This window comes from Lathyrus oleraceus, chromosome 1, assembly GCF_024323335.1.
Source record: "Lathyrus oleraceus cultivar Zhongwan6 chromosome 1, CAAS_Psat_ZW6_1.0, whole genome shotgun sequence".
In the NCBI taxonomy this organism is placed as follows: domain Eukaryota; kingdom Viridiplantae; phylum Streptophyta; class Magnoliopsida; order Fabales; family Fabaceae; genus Lathyrus; species Lathyrus oleraceus.
This window is the reverse complement of record NC_066579.1, coordinates 74,465,938-74,480,053: the sequence shown is the minus strand read 5'-3', so window position 1 is coordinate 74,480,053 and position 14,116 is coordinate 74,465,938. Positions and strand designations below refer to the sequence as shown.

Genomic DNA, 14,116 nt, shown 5'->3' with positions numbered 1-14,116 from the left:
TCCCTTTATATATTGTTATAGATTATTATGTAAGTTATTTAAGAGTAAAATTGGTAGAAAAATAGGCTACACCAAAACAAAATTTTTCCTTTATATATCGTTATAGATTAGTATGTAAGTTATTTAAGAGTAAAATTGATAAAAAAATAGACTACACCAAAACCAAATTTTCCAATTATATATTATTATCTATAGATAATATATTTTAACTCTTAAGTGTTAAGTTAACTTTGACCTAAAAATGTTAAGTGTTAACTAATATAAGTTGAAGTTAAGCAATGCTTATCATGTACAAGTAATAGTAGTATTAGTATTTGTTTGTACGTGTTACATTTTGTTGTCCGATGGTGTAGGATAGGACACCCAAAAGAATCTCATCAACAACATGACAGGAAAGGACGAGTTTGTTTCTTACTCGCCCCTTCCCTCCAACCCTAACCCCAACCCTTATTCCTATCCTTACCCACAACAAAACGTCGTCGTTCTCCTTCCCTCCTACCGTCCTCGTTCCCGCCACCATCACCACCGCACCTGTCTCATCTACTCCGCCGCACTCCTCCTCACCCTCCTCATCGCCGCCGGAATCTTCATCCTCTATCCATCCGACCCGGAGATTCGCCTCGTCCGCATCCGAATCAACCACATCGGAATCCGAACCAATCCTAAACCGATTCTGGACCTATCGTTTTCCCTCACAGTGAAGGTTCGTAACAGAGACTTCTTCTCCCTTACATACGATTCCCTTGTTGTTTCCGTCGGGTACCGTGGTCGTCAGCTAGGGTTGGTTTCCTCCGTCGGCGGTGCTCGGATTAAGGCGCGTGGATCTTCTTATGTCGACGTTGTGCTATCCGTTGATGGATTTGAAGTTATCTATGATGCTTTTTATCTGCTTCAAGATATCGCGAAAGGCGTGATTCCGTTGGAGACTGATACGCGTGTTGATGGGAAATTAGGGCTTCTCTTCTTCGATGTTCCTTTGAAGGTACTAGTATAGTTATAGTTATAATTAGCAGCTCAATTTTATATTTTGTTTTGATATTGTATATTGCAGAGATTTTTTTATTTGTTTATTATTTTATCATTAGGATTGGGATTTTGTTGTTTGGAATTGTAACTTGTGCCAGCAATAGATGATTTTTCAGCTAATATTTGATATAACTTGAGTTCAAGTGTTGAATTTCCCAGTTGTTAGGTTATAATTTCAATCTTGAAATGTTGTAAAATAGTGGCTATAACTGTTTTAATCAGTGAAGCACTGGTACTCCAGTACTAGTGCCGGGTATGTATCTGGTACTGATATGCGTACGGTACATGTAAGGTCCGTACCGAGTATGTACTTTTTTTTTTTCTGTTTGGTACATGTTATATGGTTGGTTCGCTAACTAAAAAAACACGATTTCTTACCCAAGCAAGGGCAACACAGGTTTTAATAGAAGTTATAAGTCTTTTAATAGAAGTTATAACAGTTTAAATAGTTTGTGGCTATAACTGTTTTGATATGAACATGGAATAAACGGTTTTTGTAAACCCTCTTTAGAACTTATACAAATGTTTAAGTTCTTAACGGTATTTGAAATGTTTAATGGTAAATTCAGGCAACGGTGTCGTGTGCGGTGTATGTGAATTTAAACAAGCAGACAGTTGTACGGCAAGACTGCTATCCTGAGGTGAGATTTTTTGTTTATACTTTTGGCTACTGATTTTTTATGAGCAGCACTTTGTATTCATCTCTTTTGTAATTTTTCATGTAGCTCTTGGCAAATCTGTTGCATTGCATTTTAGTTAAGTCGTGTTTTCCTTTCCTTACTATCAAACACTTAGTCTGTTTTTACCGCAATTTATGATTACGATAGTTACTCCAATTGTTTAGTGTGATATAGGAGAGTCCGTATTGTGGAGTTCTCTTTTATGAAACATTAGAAACAGGGTTCTTAACCCTCTATTGCACCCTAAAGTAAAAGAAACTGCATGTATATGAGGGTAGGGGTGGCAAACAGGCATTGCCTGCCCCGCCAAAGTCCGTCAGGAAATAGGGTGGGTGAAGTAGAGGGAGCAGGCCGAAAACCTTGGCTTGGCCTACGAAAAAACTGGGAGGGATCTATGGACCCTGTTACCCATAAAGCCTAAAAGTGGCTAAAAAGTCATATCAGCCCTTGTTGAAGCCCACCAAAGTAGAGGGGGCGTGCCAGGAAACTTGGCTCGAATCGCCAAAAATGACGAGCTAAACGGGCATGCCTGGCCCAGTTTGCAACCCTTATCTGAGGGAGTTTTTCATGTGTTAGGAGTTTGAAACTGCAAGGCTGTTGCTTATCAGCTAGGAGTGAACTTATAAAAAGCCTAATTTCTTGAAAGTATTCCTTGCCCTTGTATTAAAATTTTGAAATTTCAAACAAACAAAAGTCTAAATTGTTGTACTATATTAAGCAGTTGTATGCAATAAATTGATATAGCATATTGTGTTTTCTTATTGAAGACCATAAAAAACACAAAGTACACAATTCCTTTATATGGTTGTGTGCATCATTTTTGTTATTTGGACAAACTTTGGTTTTACTTTTTATTTGTAATTGGATAGCAGTGCATCACCTTCATCTTTTCAATTTTTTTTTTTATTTAATTATGCGACACTCTTTTTCCTGGTAATGTTATGTAGTTTAATATCACTGGCTAATGTAATATCAGTCTTTCTACATGCTTAAACTAGAAAATCATTCACATAATATAACTATCTTTTTCCTATGAATCTAAGAAATTATGCATAACAGACTTGAAACTCAATAGGATTTCATAAGTTTGAAGAATCTTATCCATGCTTTGATCCCAATACCTCCATAGGTAGTTTGAAGTGGATAGGAAAAATAATCAATTTTAGCTCGAATAAGCTAAAAGCTTAAATTTAATCATAGTTATGGGCTTTGTTTCCCTAGTTTATAAGTTTTTAGGCTCTTGTTCTTGAATTTTTAATGTGTATTTGGATCTAATATGGAAAGAATTTGCTAATTCATTTTTGTACATATGCTTCAGTCCCTGGGTGATACACTGGATCGGAACATAAGTATTGCAGCCGGAGAGACACCGTGATTTTTAAACCTTTAGCATCATTTATTTTTACAGAGGTGTTGGTGTTCTTCTCATTGCGTTAATATTTGTATGCCCATTTGCCGTTCGATTGTATATGCATCACACATCCTTGTAAATTCTGGTTGAATTAAGACCACAAGCATCCTGTATCTAATGCGGTAAAATTAATGATCATAAACCACGTGGTTAATTCATTATTTTGGGTGGTTCTAAAAGTTGCTGAAATGAAACTTTGAATCTCAATTTCTTAGTGGAGCATCATTGTCATGTTTGGTTCTAGCATCAAAATTTTGGTGCCACTACATGTTTTAACAAATATTCTGTTCTCAGAGGATTCTAGCAATGGCATAAAGAGCTAAATTTCTAGTAGATTTGTTGGTGATGGAACATATGCATATACCCAAAGATAAAAAGGGAATGAAATTAAAGCTTAAAATCCTATTCTTTTATTGTGCCTTTAAACTTTTGATTGTTTATTCCTTCTCATTATTCTCAAATAATGCATATACTTGGAAACGTGATCATAGTGATCAAAATAGATTGAGGACATGTTTGTTATTAACTTGCACACGTTACAGTGCATGTAAAACCAAACCTAAGTCATTAAAGAAATTGTTTTTGAACATATTTTTAAGATGGTTTCTTCATTATTGGACATATAAAACAACACATAAGTCATTAAGATTATCATTAACATTGTGTTCTACAATCGCACTTGAATGAAAATTTTACCTTGAATTGAACATATTTTTAAGATGGTTTCTTCACAAATGGTCATATCAATGTTTAAACTGGAGTCATCATGAGCCAGCAACTACATTGAATCAGAGAGTTATAATTGATTTCGTGCAACTATATTGACTAACCTCTTGAATCATTATAATTGACATCTTGAATCAGAGAGTTATAATTGACGTCCTGCAACTACATTGACTAACCTCTCGTGGAGAGTTATAATTGATGACAAACTCTCATTTAAAAGATTTAACGCTATTACATTTTTTATTTGAATCCAAGAACTATATTTATGTTGGAAGAGACCCTATGACTTTTGAATTGATTTCTATCAAACATTTGCGAAGTTCTAAAACAAAATTGGGATGATTATTTGATTTTAAATTTTAATAATATCATTGAGTATATATTTTTTATAATTTTAATAATGTGATGAAGTATATATTTATTTAATAAGCATGAAGTATATATGTGCTTATGAATGCTAGATAAGGGAATTTTAGATTGTTATATTCTTCACAATATTTTTTCTCCTTCAACCAAAAACTTTGTTAGAAACAAAAACAAATTCCAATCGGCAACATTTCTATTCTTAAAATAAGAACTGAAAATTGTTGTAGTTTTAATTTGCCACAAGAGAAACAAAGAAAACAATCATTTTTCTTACTTCCTTACAAAACTCATCTATAAAACCTTTGATCTCAAATTATTCAAACGAGAGTTCTGAAAATAAAAAGAAGAAAAATGTATACACATGTTCAATTATTTCATTATGCAATGCTTAGCTTATATACTAAATTAGATACATCTCATAGAATCATTAAACTACAACTACTTAACTCTTCTACCACGCCAAACATACTCACCGTGATGTTGCCGGCACCGGAATGATCCCGGATGTTGTGATGGCGAACACACGCATCGCTTCACGGAATCCCTCTCACCGGAGCCGCCGCCACCATGAGCATGTCTTGGTTCATGTTCTACCTCATTTGACCCTTGAAATACAAACCATCTTGTATGTACAATCAAACCTTCTTGGCTCACAAAAGGAAATCCTGGATGACACATTGATTTTTTGTTTTGTTCTTTCAATTTCTTCTAGCCCTTTATTTTGTATTTATAATGTGCCTTACTTTAGAGAGTTAAGAGTTGAAAAAGAAAAGAATCTTCTTGGGTAATGTAGAAGAATAAAAGTTAGAGGAAAAGGTGATGGAAAAGTAAAGGAATTGTGTTTGCCATAAAAGGCTTTTTAATTATTCCTTTTGGAAAGATTTGTGCTTTGCATTGCAATTTGCAAGTCTATATATCAAGGTTTTGGCCTTTAGGAGCGCGTGATTATTTCACATCAATAGTAATTATACATTAATGCTTAATTTTTAATGAATTATTTAGTTATCAATTAACTTAAAAATTATTGGTAATTAATTGGGCAATTAGTTATATTAACTAAAAATTTATTTAAAAAATAGACAAAAATAATACTAATATGATATACATAACATGTTTTTGATAAAAAAAATTGACTCAATTGATATAAAATTATCTCAGTTATCAAGAGGTTGTGGGTTTAATCTCACTGCTGTGAGGATCTCTTTGATATATAACATTATAAACAAAATATATCTAAATTTTAAGATTTGTACTATGATGAGTGTCAAAGTTCAACTCATCTCAACTTTTTTATTAAAAAAAACATATTCTTACTTATTTATCTTATCTTGTAATGTAAGGTCAACTTAGATGACACTCAAGGAGCAATGATTGGACCAAACTTACTACATGACATGAAACAAGAACATGTGTTTAGGCATATGTCTTATGTGGCTCGAATCCAAGAACACCTCTTGTGTGACATATCCCTCCCTCGTATAGTCATAGGGAGGGAAAATGTTAAAAATGACATTGAAATGAAGGTTATGTTTTTATTTGTCTTATTTTTTATATAGACATTTTACATATACATGAAACGGTTATAACTTACACAATTAAATCTTAGTCTCCTCAAGGACTCATAAAAAACAATTTTCTTTATCTTCTCAAGGATAACCTACTTAAGGAATCAAACAAATAGTTTGAATAATAGTTTAGGTGTTACAAGATGCTTCTACACAAGCAATTTTACATAAAATGAATAACAAACACTTAAAGAACATTATATACAAAGAATGATAGCTTTTCACAAAGAAAAATAGCTTGTCAAAATACTTATGCAGAATCAGCATTTTCTTCAAGTCTCCAATGCATGCTTATATAATGTAAACATGTGACCATTGGAGGGCAAAATGGAGAAAGATCCTTGAGTGACTGTCTACTGATTGATGGGAAAGGAATGATACTACGTATTATCATTTCGCCCACAAATTCAATGACAAGTGTGATGTATAGTACTGTCCTTGCCCACGAAATCAGGTAGTGGAAATGTTGTTCGATTTGTATTATGTACTATTTGATCACATTCTCATTTAGTCTTATCTTCAGATTTATTGGCTTCTAATGAAATATGATTGAAGCATGAAGTGAAGAAGTAGAGAGCTATATTCAGAGACTTAAGAACCTTGAATCAGAACCTTGAGAACGTCAGTAGTTTGGCTTGAGTTCTTCAGTATCTTCAGAATCCTCAGTCAGAACCTTGATAACTTCAATCGTCTGTCTTGAGATCTTCAGAATCCTCAGCTACAAAACATAACTTCAGAAGCTTGTCATTCTTCAGAAATTTGGTCATCAGAGTCACGTTCAGAAGCAAAAACTGAGAGAATATTGCAACAGCAATATGAAGTCTCCTCAGAAGCTTCTGATGGGTGTAATAACACAGAAGCAGAAAGAACATTGCAACAACAATATTGACGTCTTTCAGAACTTCTAATTGTAGCGCATAAACGGATTTGGAACGCAAAGGTTCAAAAACTGATGATGTTGCACATCATATGATCATAATCAGAACTGGTTGTTAAAGCTACACAATAACAACCATTAGGGTACCAAAATTATTCTCACACAAATATAACATTGTTATCATCAAAACTCAAGGTATAAATGCATAACCAAATCTTGTTCTAACATTGTCTACCCTAGATAATAGTTAGTTATTCGTGGTCAGTTAGTTACAAATCAGTTAAATTAAATTAGAGTTAGTTATACTCTTAGTCTTTATAAGTTTCATTGTATCACTTTAATAGATGAAATTTTCATTTTAATCAATACAAAATTTATTACACCTTTTCATATGTTCTCTCTTTTAAAGTTTTTTTATATTCTATTTCTTCTGAACTAGTCAAAAGTCTAATGTAAAGGTCCAACAAAGTGAAATTCAAATCAAAATTATGCAACATATAAAGTCAACATACATGAGATTCAAAGTACATTTTATTGATCTCCATTTTCACTATACTCATCTTGAACTCTGAACTTACTTGGTCGTTGGAGTGTTGATCTTGTAGGTCCACCCCGTACCACCATATTGGAGATCAACATCACTGGTTTCAAAGTCCTACATTGTCAATCAACAACAATTCTGGTTCCATAACGAAACAATGACACTGTCAGTGGGAATTGACTTCTAATTCTTGAGAAATTGTGCGAATAGATCTTCTTCGATTCAAAGTCAGGTCTCTATCGAAACCATCGAGGAATGGACACAATCATTCCTACGTCACACCGAAAAGCTCCGTTAAACCATCTAATCTGATTCCACCTCAGTTATCGATCATCGAAGAGGTCTGTACCATGACAGCCTCCAACATAGATCTGTCCACGATGCACCTCTTCAAAGCAAATACCAATACCATACCGCAAATTGAAGATCAATTGGTGCTAGGATTTTGAGATTGTGAAAAGATAAATGGAACCCCAAACACGGAGTTGCCATTAGGTGTAACAGTCACCGTAATCGATTGAACACTCACGCGATTCCTCCTAGATGAGAAGTCTACACAATATCCTTTATGCTGTCACACTCGAGCAATTAAATCCCTATCAATTACGGAATATGGGATATCCATTGGCCTCCAATGGTTCGAAACTTGCCCTTATGGAATGACAAATCTAGCAATGTCGATAGGAAAAGAGCGAACGAGAGAAAGAAGACCCCTAGATTCATGGCAAATTCCTGTAGTAGTTCCTTCAAGGGTATCCTTGGTAGATCCTCCTTAACAAAGATAAATGTTATCACTTCGCTAATCCTCTAGAGGATAAGATATCATCACGGGTAATAGAAACTAGTCATGACTAATGCTGACCAGAAAAAGGCAAGGCGTATCAGAGAAGTCGTATTCAAAAACTTTATCACTCCTTCAAAGGTGGTTTCCAAGTAATCCAGCTTGAGGCTAATCTAGCAGATTCGTGAATGTAGATTTTAACCTCCCTTTCAAACACACCATCCACTGAACTTCAGATAATGGCTAAAGACAAACGTCGGCTCCGAGGTAAAGACACGAAAAGTGATAAATAATTTAGCTGATTGCACATAAGAGCTAATCGAGAGCAATCACTATGAGGCAACCTAACCTCTATGTTCATGAGCAAATAAACCAACCACATAAACATTGGTCACCCGAAAACACCCCACTAGCAAAGGTACACAGAAGAAACATCCTAAAAGACTAGCGTGAATGTCAGTCATCGAGAGAGGAGGACCATGTCTGCTACCTGCCAAGACACATATCCTCACAAAGGGAAATTGACTGATGGAATCTTCCATATCAATGATCCTCAATGATGCAGTCAATCAAGGAGAGGATCAAAGAGGAGTTGCGCATGCTTCCTTTGCAGGTTTTTGAAATTTTAATAAATAATTTGCTAGCTATGAGAAATATTGCATATGTAAAGGTTATTATAACCCTCCACAGGTAGCGTAAATCGCACTTCTGATGCATATTTCTCACTTGGAAAACACACTTAAAGCGTAGATGGCGCACCCCCTCTTAGAAACTAGTCACTCCAAGAGTGTAGGCAAAGAAGCCCAGAGACGTCTGCCTCGAACAAGGATATTGTTGTATTTTGAGCGTTTTGGATATAACCTTTAATCCATGAAAAAAATGACGATTTTGAGTGTTAATTGATACATATGTCTTGTTTAATGATTGTATAATACGTGACTATTGATTTCTGATCCTTTTTGGTGGTTGGGAGTCAAAATTAGAGCTGGAAGGAGCTCTAATGATGAAAACCGCGTTTCTGGTTTTTGCTATTCTATGCATTTTGGGCAAAAAGCTGGGCTTAGCGAGCCCGTGCTTATCCCCAAAAAGTTGTACTTAGTACCAAAAGTCATGCTTAGCGAGGACGACAATGCAAAATTTTCGTTACAAATCGGTTTCGCGACAAAGTTCTATTTTTGGCGATGTGTTGGTAATGTTAGATGTTGATTAACACTGTTTGACATTGTTTGATGTTGATTGATGAGTTGTTAATTATTTTACATGGTTTTTAATAAATAATTTTGAGGTTTATGGTAAGTGAAAATGAAAGAGTGAGTGAAATGATATACTGAAAGTTATCGAATAATTATATGATTAATATTGGTGAATTATTGTTGTGCTTAAATATTAATATGCGATGTGAATATGTATGTTGTTGTCATGCTTGTGTAAATTATGCAATGATAAGTCACAATGCAAGCATGAATATTTTGTGTTGTGTTGGTGGCCTTATTTGGTGTCTTCGTGCATTTGTCATGCATCATTTGTGTATGAACTTCGGTTCAGTGGTGTGCTCTGGTGCAGTGGTAGGATCGAGAGCGAATAGTTAATTCCCGTATGATGGGAACAGCGAAGCGTTGCTGATTCAATTGTGAGTAATCAATAATGATTTTGGTGTCTTCTGGTTCAGTGGTGGAATCTGGAGTGAGTGGTTGCATTCCGTAAATGAGAACCAGTGAAGTGTTGTTGATTATATGGTGACAAATCAATAACAATTTGGTGTGCTCTGGTCTAATGGTGGAATTGGGAGCAATTATGGACGAATATCAGTAACATACCTCTGATGTCCAAAGAGTCGGTACCATATTTGTATTTAGAGTCGAGCTGAGGATACATTTGTATATATACCTACATTTGTGATCGAGTTATCATTATGATTGTTTGATGTTGTAAATGAACATGTGATTGTTTGGTGATGTGGGTGAATGATGAATACATGTGTTGTTATGTGATGATTATGTGTTAGTGATGATGTTTATGTGATACTACCTATGTTATGTTTTGCACCGTTAATTTATTTGAGCGTATTCTCACCCCTTTCTGTTTGTTGTTGCGTATGTGCTCTTTTGGGGTATAAACGGTCAGGTGCAAGAGTAAATGCCTGATTCTAGAGGATGGTGATGTGCCTATTTAGTTATTTAGCGTTCGGGTCTTAGTGGAGTCACTCTGATAAGTAACATTAGAGAACAAACTGTCCCATGTTTTTGTTCGTTGCATGTCTTATTTCTTTTGAGGATTGCTGAACCATATTCTCATTTATTGTTGTAGAGATTTATTTGTTAGACTTATTGGTTTTCCGCTGCTTATTTTTGAAAGTTTTATTTATGGTTCTTTTATGCTATGGTGAAGCCTGCGTGACACTCTATTTATTGAGTTATATTGAATTATTTAATTAAATATTGAAACGGGGAAATAAGGTGTTATACTTCTTATGCCAAATGCTTCTATTTTAATTTCTTTGTTTCAGAAGTTGTTGGGGTTGTTGATGTTTAATGTATGTACAAAACAAACAAGTACCAGCTAATACTTCTTGAGATTGTTGGTGTTACATTCACAAAGTTGACATTTTCGGTTGATTTTGCATATCTTGAATATGAAAAGGAGGAAAATTTCACCTGGAGACTTGAAAAGCTAAAATTGTTGTTCGCTTCTGAGATTTGTACGCTAAACTCGGTCGGTTTAATTTGTTTCCAGATTTTTCCAAATATCTGGTAACTTCTTTTCGAATTTTTCAAAATCCGATAATTTTTCATAATTTTTTTAGAAAACCTTAAATTTTTACCGACAATTTCGCAAATGTCTGACATTTCTACATCCTTTTGCAAAATATCCTATAAATTAGCAATGAATTTGATAATTCTACTTCGAAACAAGAAATTTTATGAAATATCCGATAATTGCATGAAAATTTTGAAATTTAGCAATTTTTTTTAAGAAATCGATATTTTTTAACAAAGACAAATCGGAGGTGGCAGAAAAATTCCTCTAAACTAATATATCTGAAAATGTAACATTTGTAAATTAAGAAACTCAAATTTCTAATCCTTGGAATTTTAAACAACCAAAGCTGAAATTTTTAATTTTGTACCGTTAATTATTACTATATGTAAATTTTTTTATACAATCAATCCATCCTAATCTTTTATAATTACTTTTTTTAAATATAATTAACAAAATTCAAATATAATTTAAATTTGACGATTACAAGTGATAGTGCAACATATCTTTATACCGTGCATATAAATTAAATTCTTTTTTAATTGATTTATACTTTTATTGTAAATTGATTTTTGATTTAAATTTAAATCATAAAATTCAAATTTCCCTTTTTAACCTCTTGTGATGTTATGTGACTATGTCCTTACCCTAGTCAAACTTTTGAAATTTCTCATAGACGCCATCACCATGCATCACTTTCATTCTTTTCCTTTTTTTTTTTTCTCTCTTCCTCATCTATAAATACAACTTACCATTCTTTTCATATTTTCTCATCTTCCATTATTCAGTTTTTCAAATTTTACAACATTAATTTTCTTCCTTATTTTTTTCCCTATAAATCAATACTCACCCCTTTGAAAATGAAGAAATTGTCCATCTTCACCTTTCCACTTCTCAGTTTATTTTTCATTGCAGTTTTTCATATGGTTCAAGCTCAAAATATTGATATTTCTCCAGCACCTACTCCTACAAGTGATGGTAAGCAAAATAATATATTTTTCATTTTTATTTTATTTTTTTCATTCTTATTGATTTATGAACTTAGAAAACTCTTCATTTTTTGTTTGTTTTTGAAATTAATTATTATTTTTATTTATAACAGTCACTGCTCTGGATCAAGGAATTGCTTACCTTCTTATGATGGTGGCGTTGGTGATTACATACATGTTACATTGATTTTTTTTCCTAATTAATATGTGTATTTTTCTCTTAATATTTGTTGAGGAGGTTCCACCATTATTTTGTACTATAACAAAAATAAAATTAATGAAATTTTAGAATATTCTTTGAGTGTTTGTTCTCTTTTTCTTCTTTTATTTATTCTTTCTTGACGCAGATTTGCTTGAGATAGGGTTTAAAATATAAAAGAAAAATTTCAATTGATGTCATGTTTTTGATTAAAATATTAAAGAAATTTGTAAAATGAAATAAACATTTCACTTGTCACGCATTCCAACTTTTCAACGTCTTTAATAAAATAATCAATTCATAGTGCTCTTATTGATACAAACTGGTCAAAGCGTGCCAATTTGAATAATATTTTGATATTGACCGTGATTAATAAACTTTAATGATGGTTTAACACTACGAAGGTTGTGAAAAGTTTAACATTGTTATTATTATTATTTTTAAATTCAAAAATAAATATTATGAGTCATTCAAGTTAAATTTTGTTGAATTCTAATTCCTTATATCGAAGCAGGTTGTTCGACAGAAATAAGGAAGTGTTGAACCACCCAGTGTGTTGAATTGTGTTAGTGTGTCGAAGTGTCGAAGCATGTTGCTTCACACAGGATCTCGACTTAGGTCTATTTTAGCAGTGTTAGTTATTTTGGGCTTTTATAATTTTTGGATTTGCCTTGAGGTCCAAGTTAACCTAAATCTATAAATAGGGGGAGTAACCCTTATTTTTGTAATGAAATGAATAGAGTATTCATAACATTCTATTCATAATATTTTGCAGTTGCAAAGTGAATAAGAAGTTTTCCACAGTTTATGGGCAGAGAGAAACTCTGCAGAATTTTATTACTCTTCTCCTTCATCGTTCTTTACACTCTTTCTTTCTCCATTGTTCTTCTTTTTTCATTGCTATTGTGTGGGTAATAACAATCTTGTTCATCAAGATTGATTGAAATTCTTCATAGGTTTTGGGGGATTTCCAACATCTGGTATCAAGAGCTTGGTGCAAGTAGATAAATATTGTGTTATGTTATCAAGTGTTGGTGTAAGCCCTAGAGGCCAATACTTTTGGTACTTGTATCGAATTATTTAAAGGCATTTTCTTTATTATGGTTGATTAATAAAGTCCCTGGAATAGATAGTCCGTTTAATGAATTAAGTGTGACTTAATCATGAGAACACATTAAACATAAGGACACTATTCTTAAAGTATCCGTAGTCGAGTTTTAGTGTGAAGTAGGATAACATTAAAGCATTGAGACTATTATGTTTGTAGACTGATGATCACATCTCATGGATCATGGATAAAGAGTTATCAAGTCTTAAATATAGGTATGAATATTAGGAGTAATATTTATACCGGATTGACCCGCTATGAGAATACTATATAGAAAGTTATGCAAAGTGTCATAAGTTATTCTCATGGTGATAATAATGTATACCACTCTTCGACCTGAAACCACTATGGATCCTAGATGTAGAGTCGAGTGCTTTGTTGCTGATCCAACGTTGTCCGTAACTGGATAACCATAAAGACAGTTGATGGGTACTCCACAAAGCATGCTGAGGGACATGAGTGTCCTAGATGGAATTTGCCCATCCTGCGTAACAGGATAAATGTTTATGGGCCCAATATTGAACTGGACAAGGATGACACGGTCTATACCTTGTGTTCAATATAGACATAAGGGCAAAGGGGTAATTATACACATAATCATTATCACAGGAGGTTTTGTCAGATCACATGACATTTTCGTGACTTGGGTAGCAGTGATGTGTTGCTAGATACCGCTCACTGTTTATTATGTTAAATGCGTGATTTAATATAATTGCCAACGTCGCGAAAACCTATAGGGTCACACACAAAGGACGGATTGATGAGAGATAGAATAATTAAGGAACATCGTAAGGTACGCTGTACTTAAGTAGAATACGAAATATGGTAAGGTACCAAATACTTAAGTGATTTTGGCATATTATGAGATATGGGCCAAAATGCACTTAAGTGGGCTTTTTGGCTTGAAGCCCACACAAGAGGTTCTATAAATAGAACCCCTTGGGTAGAAGCATTGTCACTCACTGAGACAGAAAACACAACTGAAGAGTTGGAATTTCGTATCTCTCTCTCACTCAAAGCCTTCATTCATAACAGCTAGCACTGCGATTGAAGGAATCCGTTCGTGTGGACTGAGTAGAGACGTTGTCAT

General features: G+C 33.8%; 1 protein-coding gene and 1 long non-coding RNA gene across 2 annotated transcripts; both read left to right on the top strand.

Annotated features, from left to right (window-relative positions):
* The first annotated feature begins 278 nt into the window (after positions 1–278).
* On the top strand, positions 279–3,278 carry LOC127116377 (uncharacterized). The gene is made up of 3 exons (XM_051047376.1): positions 279–982; positions 1,596–1,667; positions 3,025–3,278. Exons 1-3 carry the CDS (start codon positions 386–388, stop codon positions 3,079–3,081), a joined length of 726 nt encoding a protein of 241 aa, XP_050903333.1. The 5' UTR covers positions 279–385; the 3' UTR covers positions 3,082–3,278.
* An 8,119-nt stretch (positions 3,279–11,397) lies between these two features.
* On the top strand, positions 11,398–12,010 carry LOC127115446 (uncharacterized). The gene is made up of 2 exons (XR_007800733.1): positions 11,398–11,708; positions 11,833–12,010. It is a non-coding gene; the product is annotated as an uncharacterized LOC127115446 (long non-coding RNA).
* The last annotated feature ends 2,106 nt before the right edge of the window (positions 12,011–14,116 follow it).